Here is a 24,897-nt window from a genome sequence, read left to right on the forward strand (position 1 = left end):
TGGCCCTTTTTTCCATGAAAATTCAATACATATCCTTAAGTTTTCTAAACATTTGATCCTTAGAAAGTACGCCGAATTATTTTTGGAAAAAAATGAAATCTTACAACATTTTTTTTTAATTTGCAATTCTAAATACTGCATATCTTTTTATCAAGTGCATCATTTTTCAAGTTTTTATCTTTCTAAGCCTTATTTTTAGTAAAAATAGCTATATTTTAGATATTTTTCTCGGGGTAGGCGTGGCTGAATGGTTACGCTGTTCGCTTTGCAAGCGGAAGGTTCTGGGTTCGATTCCCATCTGCTCCAAACGAGAAATTATGGAAATAAGGAATTCTGAACACTTGAATATGACCGAAAAATTCATTAGCTCGTGGCGGGGTTCGATCCCACGTCCTTTGGGTCAGCAGACAAAAATGCTAACCACCAGACCATCGAGACTCAGTTGTCTAGAAGGATTAAGAATGCTATAAGAATCCAAGAAACTTGATTGAAATCTGTGTGAACCTAAGAACAAGATAATGCAATATTGAATGCAAGTTGAATTCAAGGACACTGGTTGCATAATTGTTAGGCGAATATTGAACTTTCAACACGACCAGAATTCACCACAAAAAGCTTGGTGAACCGAATTTGGAAAGCTTCCAAAAATGAATCCAAGAACATACGAAGAATTAAGGACTATAAATAGATTTGACCGGCCGCATCACTTACCACAGTGAATCCTGGCTTCACAACCATCTTACTAACACCCTCAAATCTCACGTGATACTTTGTCGAAGACAAAACGGACGGACTAAAATTCCTATCCACTTCCCCCGTGTTTTACCACTGGTCGTGGCCGGCGCTGTGATTGGCTAGCATGATAGGGACATTTGAAAGTTGCGAAGTGGTGATGATTGGTTCCTACTCTTCATCTGTGGTCCACGGAGCAATTCTTTGAGGTCCTGGTCAATAACAGAGTAGCAACTACGGGTAGACACCAATGCTATGCTATGCTATATTTTAGATATTTTTCTCATTTCTAAAAATATTTTTTTTTTGAATGGCTGATTTTTTCTATAATTTTTTGTTTTTGGACTTACAAAATCGGACAATTAGTTGCTTAGATGAAACCTTCAAAACAATTATCAATAAGGCAATTCTAAGTGTCATCCATTTAGACTTTATTTTTCAAAAGAAAGAGGACAGCTCGACAACCATTTGTAGGATTTTCAATGTTAAAAACGGAACCTTTGAGAAATTTTCGTATTTTTTCGAAAACATTGAAATTTTAATTTTTAGTTGTCAAACACAGATTTTCAAGAATTTTCAGAAATAAAAAAAAAGATAAAAACAATTAAAAAAAATCAAAAGAATTCATATTTTCACCATAAACGGATATAACGGAGGGCCTCGTCGCGCGGTGGTTAGCGGCTTCGGCTGCCGATCCCTAAGTTGCTATGGGGCGCGGGTTCGATTCCCGCCTTATCCTCCTGGCCTTCTATCGGATGGGGAAGTATAACGTCGGTCCATTTGCGTAAAAGAGGTTTTGGGTGACTCACCACACATAACCTTCGGACGCCTAGAAATGAGCAGAAACTTGCAACAGAGACAACAAAAGACCCGGGGGTCGTTAAAGTGGATTGCTTTGCTTTTTTGGATATAACTTGAAAATAGTGCATTTTATTTTTTTTTAATCACGTGTACTTTTCTATTGCAAATTCGCTTTTACATTTTTTTTTTTAGGTAGTGTTTCTAAAAAAAAAAAATTTCTCGAGACATTCTAACTCAGATAAAAAAACTTGTTCGTGTTCTTCTATGACTCAAAAGTGTTCCTAAAATATACAAAAAATATTTTTTTAAAAAAACGGATTTACGGGATTTGACACAAAATGGCTAATTTTGTTATAAAGTAGCCCCCCAAAAGTTTAAGTTTAAAATAAAAATACGGATTTTGAGAAATCGACACAAAATGGCTTGCCCCCACAAAGTATTAGGCAGCAGAGGGTTAAACAGATAGTTAAACTGTTCAACTAACTTGGGCAATGAAAGCCCCCGGACTCGCACGGCGTTGGCGTGCACAAGTGTGTAATTTAAACACTCACACACACCCGCGAGCACCATCCAATACCCTATAACTAAGTGCTTTCTCGTACTATGACAACAATTTGCTGCTCTAAACGCTGCTACTAGCGGATTGCGTTTTTAATCCCTCCCTCTCCACGTGCGCTCCGGCAGTCTCGCAGAATTTCGTTCAACCACGACAAATTCATTCTGTTTGGTTGCAAATTTTGATTTATTTCTGCAAAGCACATCAGTTTAGCCACCTTTTATTATTTTTCCCCTCAAAATAAAATGGCAACATTTTCTCCTTCCTTCGGCGAGTAGTTTCTCACCTTAATGAGCGGTATAAAAATTGGACCAACTTGGTCAATATTAATGTGTCTATATTGCAATGGTTGGAGGGAAATCGATGATGGATCGAGGACCGAGAGGATATTGCCGCTTTGAGACAGATGCACGGGGTGGCGCCACCACGCTATGCTCAAAGCGACGAAAACTGGAGGAAAAGATTGCCTCTCTAATTAAAAGCATTAGATTAGCCAAGAAAGTCGTTGGTGGTGCTGAATTGCGGCGCGACACGCGACCTGGCTGGACGAGTTGGTGTTGATTAATCGGTATCGGCTAGATGACAGATATCCAAGGCTCTGGTAGGGGCAGGGGGGGCAGAATGGACCAGGGGGGCAGAATGGGCCACCCTTGGTTTTGGGCTTTAGAATGGATTTAGACCAATTGTAAGGCAAGGGTCTTATAAAGGACGTCAAATAACTTCACCATACCGAAAACGACGTTTGAATTCATTGTATTCTTCGAATTATGAGCAAAAATGTAAATTTATTAGAAAAACCACGCAAATGTTGTTTATTTCGAGGTTTTTAAATAAGCTTTCTGAAAAGTTGGATTGATTGAAAAAGTTTGCTCAATGCTTACAACGATACTAGATGTTACTACCAAGGTTTACAAACAACAACGGAACCTTAAAATCATTTAGAGGCTTGGTGGTGGAAGTGTTAAATTAAAATCCGCTTGGGGGCAGAATGGACCACCCTTATCCTGCCTTATAAAAACAATCAAAAGTTATGAAATTTGGATTAAATGGATTTTTTCACTCCTGGTAGCTTCACAAATAACGTTTAATGCAACATTAGTTGATTTTTTAGTTGTTTTGATGATTATTTGTAAAAATAGTGTCCTTTTTCAACATATTAACACTATTTTCAAAAATGTTTGTTTTGGTAAGTGACTATTTTTATTAAAGTGGTCTAACTTCATGGAAACTATGTTAGAAAGGTACCTTAAGTCATTTCTTATCTCCCTTCAACGTTGTATTAGACGAAATGGCTTGTTTTCTAAGGTGGCCCATTCTGCCCCGCAGGGTGGCCCATTCTGCCCCGCACCCTGGAAAAGTAGTCGAAAAAACTTTTTTTTTTAAGTGGCTCAAAAATAGTTTTAAGCTAAAAAATTTCATCAACCAAGTACACAACATTAAAGGGAACATCCCAAAGCATAAGTCTACTATACTGAATTCATAAGTTTTCATGTTTTTCTATGGTTTTTGGCGCATTTTACTTAGGCGGGCCATTCTGCCCCCCCTGCCCCTAATTGTACGAATTTCCCTCGAGGTTGACTCGTTAGCGCTGGTAGATTATCGCTAGGATAACCAGGTTGGTTTAAGGTGAAACTTTCTGAGCAAAAATTGGCCTAGTTTTTTGCCCTTGAACTTTTTTTTTTTTTATCTTCTACAAAAAAAGTTAGGGTAAGCCAATTTACAGCTTTTTTGCTTAGCTATTATCAAACTTGACTATTTATTACCCAATACCCAGCATTTAATTATCACTATTGAACAATCGTCAACCTCTATCAATAAGAGTTCCCAAAAAAATCCCTTTCTGCACCAATTAGAGGGTGACGATTCTCGAGATTTTCAATTTCCCGGGAATCGAGAGTTGAATATGGCCATTTCCCGGGAATTCCCGGGACCCGGGAGTTTTTTCTTACTATGCCAATTGTGCCAAAATTAAAAATGAAAAGGAATAAATTTGTTTCTTTTTAATGAATTAAGTTACAATCAATTCATACTTATTCTATGGAACGTTAATTTAAGTAGCCTCATTAATTTGAGGAACCTTTTGATCTTTTTCTGAATCTGCAAATAAAAAAATGTTTCTTGAGCTTTTTAAGACTCAAAGTTGTAGTTTAAAATATTTACGAATCTTAATACGCACTGAGTGATTTTTCAAAAGTTGCACAAATTCGTTATTTGATTTTTGTAAACAAAATAACTAATGTAGCTAATATATACTTTCCCAGTATCGGGAATTTTTCAATAAGATAAACAACGACTCAAAACTACTAATTAAACTGTTTTTTTTTTGTTTTTTTTTAAGGTCAACTGTAAATATTCATTGAAGACATATTTACAGTTATCAGGAAAATCCATATGTTCACCAAAAACTAGATTGTGAGGGTTGCTATGCTAGAGAGAAGATATGGGAATTGAACTTAACTTTCCCTCTTAGAAATAATAAAAAATATATTTGAAAAAAAAAACATTTGATTTCATTTCTGGGGTGTAACTGCTAAATATTTTTTAAAGTAAATTTTGAGGTCGAATTTTTTTGTTGGCTTCTCTCAATTATAGTTTTTGGAATTGTTGACTAGACTTTCTGAATAAGAAGATAAGAGAAGCATTGGTTTATTCGAACTTGAACATCGAACATTGAACGTTCAATGTTCAAAATAATTTTGATTTTTTCAAATGTTTTTCTGATCAGTTTATATTATTTTGCTTCGATATGTATAAGTTAAAAATTTCCCGGGAGTCTCGACCGAATTTCCCGGGAATCGAGAGGTCCAAAAATGGTCGATTTCCCGGGAAATTTTTCCCGGGAATTCCCGCTCGTCACCCTCTAGCACCAATCAACCGTCCTGAGGCCAATCTTATCAGTCGAGTCTGCAAAAACGAACGTCACCGTCGATGATAAGAGCCCATCTTTGCTACAAACGAATCCATTGTTTTGTACGGCAGAGTCGTTGTCGTCTTCCGTGTTTTCATTGGGCTTTATTTACTTTGGTTTCGCCTCCGTGACCATTATGGTCAGGAAAGATATCGGAACTAGTGAGGAAAATTGCCACAAACTTACTTACAATAACTAAAGGCCAGACGAGGCCGAACGCACACGTCCCAATGCCAAGGTTGAAAAACGTGGCGCGGGTCAAGTGGCGTTGAAAACTTATGAAATTTAATATGGATGTGCCTTAAAGTATTCCGAAGTGTGAATTAAATATAGATAACTGGTAAACAACGAGACAAACTAGTAAACAATGCCATTGAGTAATGTTTTGGTTTAAAATTACACCTTTTTTTTTTTTTTTTTGGGTGGAGAAATAAGAAAGCTTAGTTTAGACACGCATGTTTTATCGCTTGTTATTAATTACAATTACTACAAAAAGTCATGTTTTAGGTTAAGTCATGTCCAAACGCAATTCCGCCTTTCTCTTGTTCAGGAAGAACACCAGATACACTTTTGCACGTTTTATGGATATGGAATTCGGCGTGGTAATTTGTCCTGTGATTTCTCCAATATTTTTAATATGAGTGAAATTGTCTTTTGTATCAGCTGATTTTGCGCATTATTTTATTTTTTGTATTTCTTTTTAATTGATTCAATTTTTTTGGAGGCCTTCCCTATGACTTAAAAAAAAATATTTTGTGTCATTGGGTAACACATATAATCCTGCATACAATTTTGGTAGCTGTCCTTAGGGTTGCCACATAAATAATTTTCTATTTCTTCCAGATTAAGTTAAATCTATCTATCGAAATTATGATTTTCAAGAAAAATAGAACTCCTACCAATTATTTGTATTATTGAATCCAGTTTTTGATGTTAAATAGAATTTACAATCGGAAAGTATGAACCGAAATTTTGATAAAGTACACCCTTACAGCTGGATTTTAACTAAAAATTACAGAGTAACCACTTCTGAATACATATTTTTTGATATTTCCTAAAATGTCTTCTAAGAAACATTTATGATGTGCGAATAAAAGTATGAAAAAAAAGTGAATTGAAGTTTTCTAATGCGAATATCTAAACAACAAATGGTCCAAAATTCAATTTAAAAAATGAAACAATTTTTAAATTTTCTAATATTCTTAAAAAAAATTCAAAAGATTAAAATATTGAATATTCAAACAAATGCCACAGAACGGCTTCTTCGGGTCCCAAAATCTATTTCCGAAATTCGGAATGCTCATGGTAAGATTATTGTACGACATCTAAGCACAACAATCTTTGGAAAAACTTGTAGAAATCAGTTGTAAACTATTTAGAAAACAAAATATAGCATTTTATTTTTGTTATTTTCTAATATATTAAAAACATATTTTTGGAGATCAAATCGGAAATGACGTTGAACTCTTGTGAACAAAAATATATAAATATATAAAATTTTATATTGATTTTTTCAAATTTTTGGTGTTAGCATTTCCCTTATTGGTTCAAAAAAGTTTGAAGAGTATAAAAGTGTGCAAAATTATGTTAAATGTTAATCTTCTACTGTCCAATTTCTTTAACTTCTTATTTCTTCCTTTAAATTTTTCTTTTGCCTGTATAACATTTTTATATTGTACCAGTCAAAAAAAAGTGAGTTTTCGTCCGTTTTAATATTGTTTAGTTTATAATTCAACCATCAGACTTCAATAGAAATGAAATGCATTTAAAAAATTATTTGGAACATAAACATTTTTTCAAACTACAAAAATCGAGGATTTTAGGCAAAAACACGAATTTTCAAAAACTTTGACAACATAAAACAAGTCAAAAATAATGTTTTATTGTTGGTAATTCATTTTTTTTATAAGCCATCTTTGACAAATTTTCGACGCGATTCGATTATTTTTATGACATAGCTGGGCAAAAAAAGAGCGAGCCGCTCATAGAGCCGGATCACTAAAATAAGCGATCGAACCATGGCTCACGAAAAAAGAGCCACGGTTCTTTTTGAAACTCCGGTCTTATGAAGGAACCATTCCAAGATGGAATAATGTTTAAGCTTTTGTATATTTTTAAGTTTATAAATAACAAGCCTTACCCTATGTTGAGACAGGCGGGAAGATGCTCCTCCGGGCACCGTTTTCGTAAGCAGGGCAAAATAAAACTCTTTTATTTTCCACATGCTACAAAACTGAAAATATTTATTTCCTAATTAATAACATTCAACAGTTCACAATATTACATTTACTCACAGATTTTGTGTTTTTACGCAGCTGACCTGTCCAGCTGCGCCCGTGCTCCCGCTTGCTCAGATTGTTTTGATTTCTCGATTAAATTTTCAAAAGGCCCTATCTGCATAGGAAACCTATGAGGGATAGGTTGTTTTGAAAATTTAATCTAGATTTCTTTATTCAATTCCAAGCGACAGCACGGGCACCAGTCAAACAATACACAAATACTGACACTGACACAGAACAAGGGACTGCTTCGGACGCCCACCCTACAAACTTCACCCTACAAACTTCGTTCTGTCTTTTTTCGTTTGTTGACGTTTTTAACTTGTTTGCTTATTTAGCCTCCTGTGATCAAAATTTGATTTTACGTAACTTTTCCCATACAATCTGCAGATTTTCGGGAATCGGTTCTAGAGTGGCCAAAGTTGTAGCTTTTTGGCGTAAGAACCTTCCTTGGGCTTACACTAACCCAACGCAACAAAGAGCACCTCGATCCGACGCTCCGTATTGAACTGATTCGCGTTCGAACAAAACCATCGAAATTGTATATATATATATACAGCAATTCCATTTCAAAAGAGCCTAAACCGAAAAAAAAGTTCTCCGATCGGGCTCAATTTTTTTCTGGGGGTTCCTTGGCCAAAATAATTAGACCCGTATTTTTTTGTTTGGCCATTAGGGTGACCTACATCGCGCTAGGGTGGTTCGAAAAATGACAATTTTCGTCATTTTTCGCAAAAACCTCTTTTTTCAAAAAATCATATCTCCGCGCCATTTCATCCGATTTTAGCTGTCTTAGACGCAAAAGAAAGATGATGAGTTTGGCTATTTGGGAAAAATAGTAAGAAGTTTCAAAAATCTAGCTTAACATTTGAAAAAGTCGCATGAAAACTTAAAATGACGTTTTGACCGTGTCTGGACCAAAGAGCCTATGTCTGAAAATATTTTTATCGGATTCCTCGGAAAATTTCACATAACATATCAAAAAATTGGCGATGTCGAACCGTACGTTTCGGAGATATGATTTTTTGAAAATAAAAACTGAGTTTTTCGACGCGCCACGCGCAAAAACGGGAAAATGACGAAATCGGCAAAAAAAAACAACTTTTTTCACTAAAACTTCGATAACTTAAAAATTTCAGCGATGACCTATACATGTCTGGGTATCAAAATTTTCGTAATTGAAAGACGCAACTTTTGGTACCATAACATCTATAGGTCATCGCTGAAATTTTAAAGTTATCGCAGTTTTAGTGAAAAAGTTGATTTTTTGCCGATTTCGTCATTTTCCCGTTTTTGCGCGTGGCGCGTCGAAAAACTCAGTTTTTATTTTCAAAAAATCATATCTTGAAAACGTACGGTTCGACATCGCCAATTTTTTGATATGTTATGTGAAATTTTCCAAGGAATCCGATAAAAATATTTTCAGACATAGGCTCTTTGGTCCAGACACGGTCAAAACGCCATTTTAAGTTTTCATGCGACTTTTTTAAATGTTAAGCAAGATTTTTGAAACTTCTTACTATTTTTCCCAAATAGCCAAACTCATCATCTTTCTTTTGCGTCTAAGACAGCTAAAATGGGATGAAATGGCGCTGAGATATGATTTTTTGAAAAAGAGGTTTTTGCGAAAAATGACGAAAATTGTCATTTTTCGAACCACCCTAGCGCGATGTAGGTCACCCTAATGGCCAAACAAAAAAATACGGGTCTAATTATTTTGGCCAAGGAACCCCCAGAAAAAAATTGAGCCTGATCGGAGAACTTTTTTTCGGTTTAGGCTCTTTTGAAATGGAATTGCTGTATATATATATACTGCTCCTGATCGCATAAATGTCCCATATGCATTTTCATCGATTTCGAGTTATAGATGCAGTTTGCTTCAAAATTGTGTGCTCTTTCGAAAGAGCCTATAACATCCAGTACTTTGTTCTAGAAATCAGGAGGAAATCCCGTTTTTTCGTGAAAACTTTACACGTAGCCTTATGTATGGGACAAACTTCAAATGCGTTTTTCTCAGCTTGCTGTTTTTGAAATGGGACATTTATGCGAACATGGGCAGTATAGAAGATATTAAATGTATTTCCAACAAATTGTAGCATAAAACTTGTGTTTGAGGATTGAAAATGTAGTTTAAAATATTTCAATGCTTATAAATAAAAGTCAAATTTGTTAGAATTATGTACACAGTGTACTTTTTCATGAACTTCAATTACTTCAAAAATGAATGATTTTTTAAACAAAATAAAAAAAAACTTTTCATTGCACAACTGATCGTAAACAGTCATTAAAAAATTACTCGAGTACAAATATGAGCATTTAAAAATACTTAACTTGGAAAATTTTGCCGAAAAACTACTTTATAGCCATATCCTAACTCTTCTTGCCCAATAAAACTTTGGCATTTATAGACTTTTTTTATTATTAAATCAGAATGTAGAACAAAGTTTGCAGAATATTTTCTCTAAATAAAATACCAGAATTTGTTTAATTATTATTCGAACGTTTAGACCTATGGTTCTCAAGCGAATCTTCTCGTGTTTCTTTTTTTTAAATAAATAAAGTCTAAAAAAACATAAAAAATCCCACAATTCTTCAAAACAGAAATTTTTTGAAAAAGAGCGAAAGAATCGTTCAAAAGAGCGGCTCATTTCAAAGGGCGAGCGAAAATGTGCAGCTCCTGATAAAGAGCTGGTTTGCCCGCCTCTAGACAGATATGTACTGTCAAATTTGACCGAAGAGATATATTAAAAAATAATACCCAACTGTTAAAGATGTGAAAGCGAATTGAATCTTGAAAACTCTTTACCACCATACCACGAGGTCGTATTCGTAGCAAAGAGGCAGAACACAAACATGCTTTTTTCCTATTTTGGCTATACTGCTAAGCTTGTATGTCGCATTTAAAGGCAGAACAACTATCACTCAGTGTCAGCCCATCGTAGTCACATTAAACGTCAGTAAATTGTACTATTGGTGTAGCGAATAAACACCAACCTGATCCTGCACTACTGCCCTCAATAAACTTTCTCCTCCAGAGTCAACCGGCAAGTGTTTAATTATGTACCTAGCCGATCGTTGACGATCCACAACTCGTTTTACTCTTGTATCAACACCGGAAAATAACAACGTTTTGCCGGTCGCGGTGTGCGATGATTAGCGATTAGCAGCCATTAAATGCGATGACCAGGCGCGCGCGCTATAATTTTAGTTTTTTTTTTCTTATGTCCACAAAGGAGACATCAACAATAACACACTCCCATCAAACCATAAGCTGTGGGGCTGTCACAGCGTAGTGCGAATTCCGACACTCCTCTGGAAGAGGTTTCTTGAATGATTCGCCTAACTACAATAAAAGCGCCAATCATCGCGAACCAATTTTTGCACGCGTCCTCGTCACGTCTGAAACGTGCACGTGTATTGGTGATGGACTTCTCCTTCTTCTTCTGGTTGGCATTTGAAGGTTGAGTACATGGAAATCGGCAATACCTGCGAGTTGTGTTTGCCGTCAAGCAAATTGGTAGTTTGTGGTTTGCTGATGTTTCTCGAAGAAGCAAAACAAACGAAACGTGCACACCTCTTTGCGCACGACCACCCTGAAATATGAGCTTTGTTTGGACGCACAACTACAAATGCTTCAAAACAAGGACACGCGGTAGTGTGGGTGTAGTTTGATCCACCGAAAAAAGGGGTGTGTCGGACACCTCACCCAAACTTGACCTGGATAGCCAGAAAAAGGTTGATGAGGGATGACGGACTCCTAATGAATCAGACACAGGTCGTCATTAATGATTCACGGATATCCGATGAAAACCCGGCCAGCAAGTCCCCTAAGTCTGTAACTGTGTGTGTGTTTAGTTTTACCACCCGCCAATAATACAATAACGATAATTCGATGATGCATCAGCCGTGACCAGCCGACATATCACGAAGTCTGAAGTCTCGTGGCCATAGCTAACGGGTTCAGCCGACACACTCTCGCGAGTGTGGATTTCTTCAACCCTTTTCGCGTGTGTCTGCCGTATTATTGTACTAACGTGCAGCTGTTTTAGTATATTGGCTTTTAATTTATTAATTTGTGGGGAGTCACAAGCTTCAACCACCGTCTGCGTTGCGGAAGCATCTGTGTACACGGCGGCCAACGTGTTGATTGGATTGTTTCCAATGTTGTGGGGTCCGCGGTTCTTTGCGAAAGATTAAATCGTTGGAAATCGTTGGAGATGAAGAAAGTGAGTTTGGGGAATTTGAGATTGATTTGGAAGATAAGATTTTACTTAATGTTGGTACATCTACAACAGACGGGTGAGAGTAAATTGCTCTCGATTAGGATTGAGAGCATGATGAAGAAATCGAAAGGATAATTCTCTTAAATTTTCTCTCAGTTTAGTTTTGAGTGTTTTTTTTTAATATTAGACTTGAAACTTGGATCAAAGTAGCGCAAAGATAGAAATGTGTACCAGAACAATACTTTTTGAATATTTCACGTCTAAGATTCAAGATATCTTATCACTAACAATATATATTGAATAACGATTCGTCATCAACCTATCAAAAGTATTTGTCAGCGTTAATCCAGATTGATATCAGCTACCGTAAAAAAAGCCTCCAAAATCCAGAGGGATTAACCTGTTACCTCTTTCTCGAACCCAGTAAAACGACATTTCATCGTGCAACAAACTTTCCAAGAAAAGCACCAGCATGAACTCACCGACCCAAGCTGGTGTGCGTAGCTGAACAAGAAGAAATAAGTGTGTTTTCACGTTCGAACCGCCAATTAAACCACAAAAAGAACAACTCGTTCGTGCTGGACAGCAGCTGCGGCGGTACTCGCTTATTATCCTTCAACATGTGACCTGCTGCTGCTGCAACCGAATCTACAGTGAAGTGCGAACAAATTATGACGTCTACGACAACGACCACCGCTGGAAAGTGTACGACTGTTTCATCCGACAGCAGTGGCGGTGGCGGTGGTCAGCACGGAAGTTCGGCCGGTTCGGCTGATGAACAATACTCGCTCGATTCGTTGAACTCGACCGTCACCGATGGTGGCGACGGCGAGGATGTCTACAATACTCTCTTCACGAAGAAGCTTTCGGCGTCGAGTTACCTCAACAGTACGCTGCTGCCCGGTGCCTGCGAGGACTTTTGCGGTGGACTGTTGAGTTCGGCCAAGTCGCCGACTAGTCTAAGCACCGTCTCCGACCGGCCCAGCGATTCCAGCTTCGGGTTCCACAATACGTACGCCCTGCTGGAGCGGCAGCTGGCGAGCAAGAGTTCCGCCGCGCAGCAGCTCCGGGAGTTCCTACAGTACAACGACCGCTACAAAACTCCAGTATTCTGCGACGCAGCTCCACTGGCGTCGCGTGGTCTTAGTGCAAATTATTTAAGAAGTATTACCGAGGAGAGCGAATCGTTGTCCTCGCGAAGATCCTCCTCCGTCGCCACCGTTGCCGATTCGGCGACGGACGAAGATGAACCGCCCAGCTTCCTCGAGCTGGAACTGGAAGCGTCCAGCCGGTTGCGGAAACTGCGGGAACGACTCGGCGGTAGCACAACGTCCATCGATGGGGAAGATTCGAAAAAGGTGGAATCCCCGATGGTGGAAGCACTGTACGGAATCAGCGCCGAAAGCTTGGCACAAGCCGCTGCCTCGGCGCAAACGCACCCAAATCCGGAAGTGTTCCTAACCGCTAGCGCAGGACCAGACGACGACGACAAGTCGAGCCAATCCGGAGAGTATCCCGAGTATATCTACCATGTAGCGAAGGGAAACGACGGACGCATGTATCTGAAAGTGGTTCGCAGTCTTCTGTTGGACAAAGGTAATATCTCACTTATAAACTGCCCCCCTTAAATCTAAACCTGTGACGACATCCAATTCCATCGAACGCGGCTCGCATTTCCCAGACCATCATTAAACGATGGCGACCGTAAAAAATGCGGTTAATTACTGCAATGGGGACAGTCCCGAGAAGACTGGTTCTGAAGACTGCGGAAAAAGTGAAACTATGCCTTGCAAGGCGAGCGCTCGCCAGGGGAAATGGGACATGTTTATTGGCTTGATTTGGAAATTGAGAGAATTTTGGCCATTTTGATGCTTAGCGAAGTGATTTTCTAGCGCACTTGGAATGTGCTCTTAATTGGGCTTAGTCGAGTTTTTGGTTACGAAATTGAGAGAATACCGGGACTGATGCGTGGAAGTTGGGTAGATTTTGTGTGTAAACTTTGACTGAATTTGTGCTGATTTTTTTTTCTTTTCTCTCTCGTTTTAGGTAAGTTTTTGAATGTGTTCTTTCAAATAAGCAACTATCTGTAAGTATTACAACACCGCTTAAAAAGATTGTATAATTTATACTTTGAATCCCAAAAAAATAAATACTTTTGTGTTAATAACGTGTTACTGGAAGGTACTTTTCGATATTTTAAAATTAAACTGCATGACAAAAAAAGGTTACTTGATTCTTATTATTTAAAATCATGATTTTTTGCTTGATTTATATTGGAGTTGAAATGTTTTTTTTGTGATTTAAAATTATGCAGTTTTTATCGAGAAAAACACATGTTAAATCACATTGAATTTCATAACTTTTTATTTAACTTTTAACAAAACTCTAAAATTAATGAAGGATAACATAATACAAGAGAAGAATAGTTTTCCGTTGATATTTGCAAAAAATGAACTCCTGAACAGGAGAAAAATCAAAATATGCCTGTAATGTGTTGAAAACCGCGAAATTGGTTACAGACAAATATGCATTTTTTTTTATAATTGTAGCATCAAAACGTAAATTGACAAAAGACAAAATGTAAACCAACAGTACATCCCACTCAAACGAGTAGATGTTTCCAAGGTTGTGAACGATAATCTATCTTTATCGTTATTTCGATATTTCTATCGACGATAATCTTATCGAAAATAGCGGGCGATAACTTGTTTTAAAAATGTTTCTAAAATTTACTTAGTTCAACCAAATCATGTTAAATTTTCAAAGCTTTCACCAATTTGTTTATAGCATAACAAGTTTCGAAGTAAAAATACTGAAAATCGTATCTTTTCTAAAATACTCAAACTTTCATAGTTCGCTATCAAACGAAGAGAAATTCTTTATGCATTTTCGTCAAGTAATTTTTTTTTTTTTTTTTGTAATTATTTGCTTATATTGGCAATTAGCGGCGAGAAATATTAAACAAACCTAGGACAGAAAGAGGAGAGACAGAATTGAAGATCGCGACAACAGTTTTTTCAAACCTTTTGTCACATGGTGGATAGATCCAGACAGGGCGCTGGCAGTTATAAGGGGAAAGGAGGTGAAGAAGCTAAGGGCCATTCATTCTAAGTGTAATATTTGGTTGAACTAGCTTTTTAGGGGTCTTCCATTAACCGACACAGAAGGTATCGGAGAATGTCCCACATAGTTGACACACGATAATTTCTTTTCGTGTTTCGTCATCTATGGGACGACCCCCAAAAAGTTAGCTCAACCAAACTCGCTATATACTCTTAGTGGCGCACTTCGATTCTACCGATGGATTTCTTATTTTCAAAACACATTTTTGTTACAAAATACCGTATTTTCGAAAAATATTAAAATTTCATAATTTGCTGAACTGAACGAAGTAAAATTTCGTATGATTTTTCACTTTATTAGAGTTTTAGGTTGATACTAAATTTTTCTCGATAAAACTCATTTTTTCTAAAATACTTGATTTTTTTTTATAATTTGTAATATGAGTATTAAACAAAGTAAAATTTTGTATGATTTTGTAAGATTTTGTTTACTATATCGTGTTTTTTCTTCAAAAAAACATGCATATAATGAAATATATATTTAAAAAAATAAAATAAAGAAAAAAATTTGTGAAAATTTGACTTTTTTACAAAAAATATCTATTATTATCAGACATGCAATATTTCGCTTAGTTTGATAATCTATCGCAAATTATAAAAAAATGAGTGTTTAAGCAAAGTTTTTAAAAAACAATAAGATATAACACTCAAACAAGATTACAAGAACACTAAATAAATTCAAATGCACCCATATTGCGAATTAAAAAAAAAAATGAGTATTTCACAGTAGTTTGTGAGAATTGGAGTATTTTACAAAAAAAAACTCCACTTTTTTAGAAAGGGACCATCCATAAACCACGTGGACACTTTAGGGGGGGGGGGGGGTATGGCGATTGTCCATGCTCCATACAAAAAAGATTTTTTTTTGTATGCACAATTGTCCACGAAGGGGGGGGGGGGGGGTTCGAGATTTCCAAAAAAGTGTCCACGTGGTTTATGGATGGTCCCAAAGCATACATAATTTCGCTTGGTTTTATTGATACCAATACTTGAAATTTTTAATATTTTGAAAACATTTTCAAATATTTTTGTAAATTTTTGGAGTATTTATTCTTTGAAATATACTACATTCTCAAAACTATTAGTCTTAGTTAAAGCATTGAAAATTTGATATGATAAGATCAAATTGAAGTCAATTTTAGAAAGATTTTAAAAATGAGTTATTGTCCGTTATCGTCAATCGATAATCGCCGATAGAATTATCGAAATAACGATAGCCATAATCGCCATCGTTTGACGCTAATATTATCGACGATAATTTTATTGATTAACAACCTCGATTTTACATTCTTCATGCATTTAATTTTAATTTTAATTACGATATTTTCTTGAATTGTTTAAAAAAAAATTAACAAAAAATTAAAATATTTGCTTGTAGGAATGGTTCATAGCAATGTCTCAAATCTTGATCATTATTTCTGTTGTTTGTATTAGTCTAAAACTTTGTAAGGCTTTCTCAAAGTGGCCATTTTTGGTTGGTAAATACGAGTCTCCATATAAAAGTAACTGCTGAATATACAAAAATGGTTTATAAACGTTCGAAAATTTGCATCTTGAGAATGCATTTCTGATCGATTTGCTGTATTTTGGCAAAAGTAGTAGGAAAACCTGAGAAGATTTCCGAAAAAAAGATTCAAAAAATAAAATCTATTTATTTGATTTCAAGGTAAAAAAAGACAATATTTAAGCATTGTTCTAACAACATTAAAACGTTGATGATGATTTCCAGAGTTGTAAAACGGTTATAAGGGTTCGATTAAAGTATTGAAAGTTCTACTTTTTACCACACAAATTAGTGCAATAATGTTGATCTTTTCAGCACCTGTATCGTAAATTAAAACTTTTCCAGATTGCTTTAATTTTTGACAAGGCAAACGGTGATTGAACCTCGTTTGATAAATGTACGACTCGCAACAATCCTCAATTTGTAGGTTGTTTTATAAACTATTATGGTCATTGTTTTAAAAATATTTGCTTGTAAATTTCTATTGATATTTTGAATTTTTGCAACATAAACATTGACAAATAGTAGCAGTGATCTAATATAATTTTAAGATACAAAAAAACCTTTTCTTAAATAAATACAGAGAAGGCAAGAATTACAAAACTACGTTACTTTCTGAAAAAAAAAAAACATTTTCGATGTGTTTCTTTTTGTTGCACAAAAAAAAATAGTTCCCGTAAACGTGAACATGCCAGCGGGAACCAGGAAGAAAACTGTTCAATTTTGAATTTTGCACCATGAAAGTTGAACATGAACCCTGTTCACGTTTACGCGAACTCATTTTTTTGCGTGTAGGAGTATTTTCGAACAACAAAGATTCTAAATTTAGAAGAATGGTTATTTCAAGAACAAAACAATTTGGATTCGTTGGACGATAAGTTCTCTTAAAAAAAGTTAATTTAAAATTTCGTTTAAAAAACAGTACTCGAAGCAAGTGCATGCGCTTTTTCAATTTCTTTTGACCAGTGTAATTTGAAATAAAAGGAGCAGTTTGTTGTGATTATCAGTCACATAACAAGTTTGTTTCCGAGTATCGTGTATTCCTTTCTCTTTAACCTTTGCCAGCATTTATCAAACACTTTTTCTTTTCGACGACAAGTTTTTCGATTGTGCAGCTCAAATTACAGCGTTGACCAACTACGAAACCATTCGATCATCAGTTAGGGGTTTGGCTTCACCTTAAGCAAAACTAAACATCACCCATCGCTTAATATCGCCAACTGTCACGCAAGGCGAAAGGCGAGTGAAGGTGCAGCAGCATTTCGTTATCAAACTTGTTAACGCGCTTGCTAGACAATTCAAACGGTGAATGCAGTTAATATCTGTAAAAGAAAGAAAGAAGTTAAAGAAACCTTCACGCGATAACCTATCGACAGACGAGGAAACACAACAACACTTAATAACTTGTGCTTGACAGACGACACGCGGAAGTCATTGACACCCGTGTCCGAAAACGGTTGAAAATGTTGATTTGACGACGGATCCTGTCAGTGAGCCCAAGGTGCGCACAAACCTGCTCTAACAGAATCACGAATGATTACGTGACTGCAGCTTAAAAACTTTGAGGCGTGTAATCAACTGCCGGCTTTCGGCAAATTACAGAAGGAGAATGTTGTTGTTGTTGCTTGCTGTTCAAGATTTGGCGCCACTTTTCCGGTTTATTTCGCTAGGATAAAAAGAGGAAAGACACACCACACAAAGAAGCCAAAGCGAACGCAATTTTCTCCGAAAAGATTTGATTTATAAGCCACGCAATTGATTAGAGCACGAACAGAAAAGGAAAGTGGTAAAAAATTTAACAGTGGAAAAAGCACCCAATTGCAACCGAGGAAAATCGGACAAAAAAGGAAAACCAAAGAAAAAAAATGTCTGCCACATAAGTAGTAAATATTCAATTAATCTCAATTTTCGCGCTGAGGTTGCAAAGGGCGGCAATTTGAAACCTGGCGATCAGGGAAAGAGGTGTTGATTGGACTTGTTACTACTTCTCAGTTTCAAGCCCGCGCGCGCCAGTGATATCCATCGATGGGGAACGCTACTACAGTGCTCTGGGGCTGGGATAATAGCTACCTTTTTGAATTCAATTAAGAGAACATGATCGGCTTGCGGCGTATCAAATTTCGCCCAGCAACAAAAAAAAAGATAGGAGAGAAGAGCAGCAGGAAAAAAACGCTAATGGGCGAATGAATTGATTGATTCTGAAATTCGAACCTTTTATTGGAAGTGTTTCTATCGGAGTCGAGAATTGCCGCACGCGATGTGTTATGCAAGCAAATTGGAGATTACCTGCCGTAAGTGAAGGATGGTTTTTTTTGGGGAGTAATTTTTTGATAGCCACATTTTCATCGGCGTCATCCGAAAGTTTACAAAATTTTCTCTCATCATGCAGATTGCAACAGTCGGCGACCTACCAATTGATACGGCACACTGAGCGTTCCTGATTATAAAACGACCAAAATCATTTTAAATAATAAAAAGATAAAAAATATTAACAAAACAGAAAAAAACTCTTTATTTGTTTTGTGCAGGAAATTTTGCCTAGTGAGCTCAGGCTCAAAATATGACATCGTTTGAAAAATCAAGTTTTGTAAAAATTACATAAATGTCATGAAAATTTACATTTTTCAAAACAGTCGCTACATCTTAAAAAAATGTATCCACTGTAAAATTTTAGGAAAACATTTTAGAACGGTTATTTATGAATTTAGAACCAAATAAAGTCGTTTTAATCATTTCATTTTACAATTTTTGAATTTCGAGACCAAATATCTGAAAAACGTCAAACTGTGAAAAATATTTTCATAAATTAATTTTGTGATGCTTTTTGCCTAATTTTGTTCTAATTTTTTTGCGATTCGCTCCTCTCCGACCGCGACCAGAGCTGAGTATTACTTAGATTATAGCAACTTTTCAAAAATATTTATCGCATCATGAAATCTTTTAACTTCTGTATTTAAGTATAAATATTTTACATTCTTGAAAAATTTTAAACATTTACCTTTGTTTTTTTTTTTGTAATCTATTTAATTATGGTACAAAGTAGTAATATTTGACCTTGCAAATTAAAAAAAACAGTCTCGAATTTAAAAAAGAAAAGGAAAATGGGCCTATCTTTGAGGTGTAGAATTTACTTTGCAATTGAAAAAAAAAAATTTGGTTCGTTTTGGATTTCTTGGCAGAAAACAACTTGCCAAGTTATAATAGAGTAACCAATTTCCCGACCCGGAAAAAATATTTCCTGTTTCCTGGGAAATTTCTAAAATAAATGTAAACATTTTTTACTAAAATATACAAAAAAAATTTACAAAATAGGATTTTATTCATTTCAATTAACTGTTAATTATTAATCAATTATTTACAAAGAAAATTTGACGTCTAGATTTATTACTGATAATATAATATTAATTGCTGAAGATGTTACATTTTTTAAAGAATAATTAGAGTTATTTTATATGAAAAAAGATATTTAACCCATTAAATCAATTCAAGTGAGCCCATCAAATCAAATTGAATGAAAATTTAATTGGTATTATTAAATGTTTCAAACAGGATTGTACAAGAAAAAAGTGTTCAAAAAGTTAGGCCGTTGCAAATATTTTTCAAAGTTTATGTCGTTTGCTCTGAAAAATCAGGGGGCAACAAAAAGTTTAAAAAAAACTTCAAAATTTCCATGAAAATATTAGTCTAATCAACTGAAAACAATCTAAAATGCATTTTTCTGCATTGATAATCATAATAAGCACATTTGGGCTTGTTCAAAAATGTTTTTAATTTTTATGAAATTCCAATGCACAGCACCGCAAAAAAATTATTTTTCCCAAAAAATAAAATTTTCGTCAATACTTAGAAATTATGGAAACTAATGATGGCAATCGACTTTGGTCAGAGTCGAGGGACATAAACTTCAAAAAATATTTGCAACGGCCTTAAATAGTATTAAAAAATAATAATTAAAGGCAAAATGTTTATGAAGCACTCGTGTTGAAGGGATAATTATAAAAAAAAAATAGACGGCTGTTTGTGGAATGATGTTATTTTAATGTATAATTGGAATCATCTTTTCGTGCTATAAGAAGTCATTTTAACCCACCGGAGGTCGCGTACGTGTACTTTGTAGACAGTTTGTAAGGGCACTTGTAAGAAAGGTGAAAACACGCGACTTCCCGAAGGTTAAAGCTGAAATCCAGCTGACAAAATAAAAAAAAAAAAACATTAAAAACTACTCGGTACTGTTTGAAAGATGCCTAAAGAATGCAAACATATTTTTAAAAACTTTCTTCAATTATTTGAAAATATTTAGTTGTTTTAAGTAAATAACACGAGAAGTTAAATTTTCAAGGAAATACAGAAAAGCTTTACTATTTAGCGAAAACCACAATAGATTTAAAATTTCCCGGAAATTCCACGGAATTCCCGGGATATGGTTTGAAAAAGTCTCGTTTCCCGGGATTTTTAAGTTTTAGCCACCTCTGTAATTTTTTCATTCATTGAAAAAAAAAATTATCAGAAAACGTTTAAAGAATTAACCTAACTTGGAAAACGAAGATAAAAAATAAAAAAATATTTACTACAGATTTTATTCAAGTCATTGTAAATATTTTCCAATTTTTTTTAAATTTTACAAAAAAAAAGTTAAGAAGCAAAACAGTATATTTGCAAAAAAGGAAATAAGTTCATAGTATTGCTTGTATTTTGAAATGAAAATAAATCAAAATCCATTTTCTGCGTTTATTTCAATTTCTAATATTGTCTCATTTTAAAACAGTTTTAATTCAAAAAGTACAATGTACCGCAAAAAGTTTTCTTTCGAAAAAAAAAATTCAGATAATTATGAAACTCTTAAAGTAATTTTATAATAATCCTCTGTAATTAATAATTCAAAAACCGTGTCATGAATGTTTAATGTATTCAAAAATATAAATTATTAATAAAAATACATTCGGTCAAGTAAATTCAACAATAATAACATAATGTTTCTAATGTTGTTAAATAAATATGTATCTAAAAAAACACGAGGAAATACAATAAATCTATAATTTTGAACTTTGAAAGTTTAACTTTAACTTCACTGCAAAATCGATCAAAAAAATCACCGCAGAAAAAAACCTTAAATTTTATGCCCACTTTTCAACAGCGATTCTCCCACTGTCCATCAACCTGATAGCATTGACCGACCAAATTGCGATGATGCGCGTGGCTTGCAGTTCGTGTGGCAGAAATTAATATCGATTCGATGATTGCCGGCTGCAGGTGCAACTATCGAAAATTATTGTAGCCAACTGCCCAAAATTTGCGTGCGCGATAGCGTTTTTCTGTGTGCATCGTGACTTCATCTCCATCGAGACAAAAAAAATGCACCAAATTGATGGTGGATCAATTCGGCGACGAGATAATTACACGACTGACGTGTGTCAGCCTACCGAGTAGAAATTGATCGAATTCAAAATGTTCAAATTAGCTGTGGTGATGGCGCATTTGACGACACGGGTGGTCGCGTTTTGTTTCTTCGTAATTGGCTTACCCTTTCATTTATGTTGAATATCTGGGGGTATTTCATAACGAAATTTGGACCTCACACGTACACTTTCTATTGATCCACGTGGTGTAATCGAGGGCTCGTGGATATGACCTAGAGGCGATTAGGGTGACAATTGACGTTGAGTTGGTCATAATTTACTTCCATAATTAGGTAATTAGGCTATCAATTTAGATAATGTAACTACATGGTTTGGAATGTCGAGGCTATCAAATAAAATGTTGCACACAAATATTACTGCTATAAAATTTCGAAGGTGCTACGAATATTGATTGAATAATGATTAAAAATAAGAAAAAATAGATAAAAACAAATGTTGTGATCATAAGTACAAATTATTTCTGCAAGCAAACAATTTTTAATTTCAAACTGCATGAACAAAAATCTCTGAAACCACCTGTTAATCGCCACACCCCCTTTAATGAAAAACTAATCTATTTTCACCACCCACCACAGAGCGGGGAGGGCGGTGGTGTATCACACTGCTAATCGATCTAATGGAAACACTTGTTTCACTTTTCTTCTTCCCATCCAAAAAGACCGCAACATTTTTTGCTTCTTACGCAATCGCGCAAGGTGTTTAATTAACCCGCGTAAATCATATTGCGTCCGTTGCCAAGCCCCAAACGTCATCGAGCGAACAAATTGCACATCGACCCCACCCATCAGCACGGACAGAAGAAATTGAACCAAAAACACAAACTCCAAAATAAAAATAATGAGAAAAAAGTGCCGAAAAAGTCAATAACACCTGCGGAACAAAAAAAAGAAGTCATGCATGTGTGGATTTTCGAACTTTTTTTGGTGCGATTTTGACGCGATTATCTGTCAAAAGTGAGTTTGTTTCGCCGGATTATTATTATTTCACACGCATTTTAATTATTTCCATATGGTGGTGCAAATTTCCGCACCAAAATCGAAAGAAAAAAAACGTAATCGAAATAGCTCGTGCCGCGACGTTCATCAGCGGAAATATATCTGCAAACAAATGCGCAAACACAAATATATTGGCCGATATAATGGACACGAGCGAGTAAATTGTTGCATTGCGAAAATTAACGACACCAGCAAACAAACAGAACAGGCCGATAATGCATTTCAAGTAGGTTTCCATTACCGATTGATGAGTATTTTATGTCCTTTCAAGTAGAGTTTAATGTTGTCGGATGTTGGTTTGGTTTTCAATTTTCTTTTTATTTGCAAGTTAGTTTATCTTAATCTTTCTTGTCGTGAATTACAAGTGCCTTTGAGATTCAAGAATTCACAAGAAGAGTATTTTATGCACAATATTATTTTTTGGCCCCATGGAAGGGTCCATTTTTTCTCTTTAGGTCCAAAATACATAAAAAAACTATTTATCATTTTTCAACTGTGATAATAAACTGATAAGAGTTACAAAAACAATCGGTATTCTACAGTAATGTGTGCAAACTAAGCTACAAAATCAGTCGCAAATTGCATGTTTTTTAAACTGTTCTTGAAAACAAGCGAGAACGAGTTGAAGCATTGCATAGATGGTCCAAAATAGGGATATCTACCCAAAGTGTTAACCCTCTACAACCTAACCCCGCTTTTAGACGGGCTTCGATTTAAAAAAAATCGCCAAAAATCCATTTTTACCAATTTTTGGTTTTTAAAAAGCATTAGATAGGAGAACTCTTAAAACTTTACAAAATTTAAGGTTTGTAAGTTTTACTTGTTTTATGTGACTTGTCAATGTTTTGTTTAAAAATGTAATTTTTTAGGGGTCGACTTTGGCTGTGTTTTTTATTAACATTTCCTATATGTAAGTAAAATTAAAGTATGCAGTAATTTTTGTAGTGTCCCAGACTATGCCTCTACGCATTCTTTAAAACAAAAACAAGCAAAAAATCGAAAAAGTGACTGTAAAAACATGAACAAAATTAGATAGGCAAAATGTAATGATAGAAGGTTGTAGAATAGGCCAAATACTATCAAAAACAAACATAAAAAACAGGAGAAGCAAAGTTTTTCGTAGAACAAAAGTTGCTCAAAATGACCTCCTAAACACGGGAAAATTAAAAATTTCGAAACTAAAATTTGGGCAATATATATATATTTTTATTTTTTTTTTATTTCATTAAAATTTAGACCATTACTTTCTGAGATATTCGGAATTTGTTAATTGAGTGTCGTTTTAGTACGACACAGAAAACTTAAATTTTGTCGTTTCTATTAATTTAGTGACTGTATTTCAAGAACAAGATACATGAGATTCTAATAGGAATTTTCATCAGCTTTTTGAAAATTTATCGAGAACTGTTTTTGAAAATAGAAAAAATAATTCTGAAAAATAACTTGAACTTGACTATAACACATTTTGACTATTGCACATCTTCTTCAAAAAAATAATTGAAATGCTTTTCAACTACATATTCGATTTTGCATCGAAAAATGATGATAAAAAAATTAATCGAAATTATCATTATTTAAAAAACAGCATTTCTTCAAATAATCGTAACTTGTTGGCAATTTTTTTGCCCATGCTTCGCTGTAGCTAAAAAGATGCTTTTTTGATCCTATTAAGCATAAAATAACGAAAATCTATGGGAGCGTTCTTTTATTACGTAACGCAGATGGGTGGGAGGGGGGTCGGAGGCCGTGTTACGCTCCATACATTTTTTTTTTAAATTTGTATGGAAAATTTTGTTACGAGGGGGGAAGGGGGACTAAAATCCGATTTTTTGCGTTACGTAATAAAAGAACGCTCCCTATCTATACGAATTTTGGAAACTCTACACTTCAGCGATAAAAATTCAAAATAGTTTATTTCCCGGGAATTCCCACTCGTCACCCACTATCAGCAACTAGCAAATTTTCTCAGCCATTCGAAAAAATGCAAGGGTGTTTTACTTCCATGAAAGATTTTTTTACTGAAATAAATGAACATGTTTCGAAAATTTAGACAAAAAATCCAAAGCAAACAATGCACTTGATAAAAAGGGGTAATTTTCGATGCAAATTAGAATTATTAACGTAAAGTAACGTACTAAAATCAATAATTTCAAAATCAAATTTTTATGGTGCAAAACAGACCTGGAATTAGATGGCCATTTAAAAAAATCCGACAGATTTTTACGTTTTAACGAGCATTTTCTTAGCTAGTTACACTTTGCTCCTAAATTAAATAATTCAATAAAATCTAAAATATCGAGACCAAAAATGAACTTCGAGAATTACTCATAAACACTTGAATCCCCCAAAATAACCTATGA

The 24,897-nt window shown here is 35.0% G+C and overlaps 1 protein-coding gene across 4 annotated transcripts in view; it reads left to right on the forward strand.

The window, feature by feature from the left end:
* Positions 1 to 24,897, forward strand: part of LOC120423474 (trafficking kinesin-binding protein milt) — a 150,225-nt gene that overhangs the window by 59,257 nt on the left and 66,071 nt on the right. Inside the window, exon 2 of one of the 4 annotated variants that reach the window (XM_039587304.2) lies at positions 11,924 to 13,095. The exons of 2 other annotated variants lie outside the window; for them this stretch is intronic. In XM_039587304.2, the coding sequence (XP_039443238.1) occupies positions 12,171 to 13,095 (925 nt within the window). In that variant the 5' untranslated portion in view covers positions 11,924 to 12,170. Of the gene's footprint in view, positions 1 to 11,917; positions 13,096 to 24,897 lie in introns of those variants that run through there. One more of the 4 variants, XM_039587305.2, reaches the window with a different exon arrangement.

This window comes from Culex pipiens, chromosome 2, assembly GCF_016801865.2.
Source record: "Culex pipiens pallens isolate TS chromosome 2, TS_CPP_V2, whole genome shotgun sequence".
Taxonomy (NCBI): domain Eukaryota; kingdom Metazoa; phylum Arthropoda; class Insecta; order Diptera; family Culicidae; genus Culex; species Culex pipiens.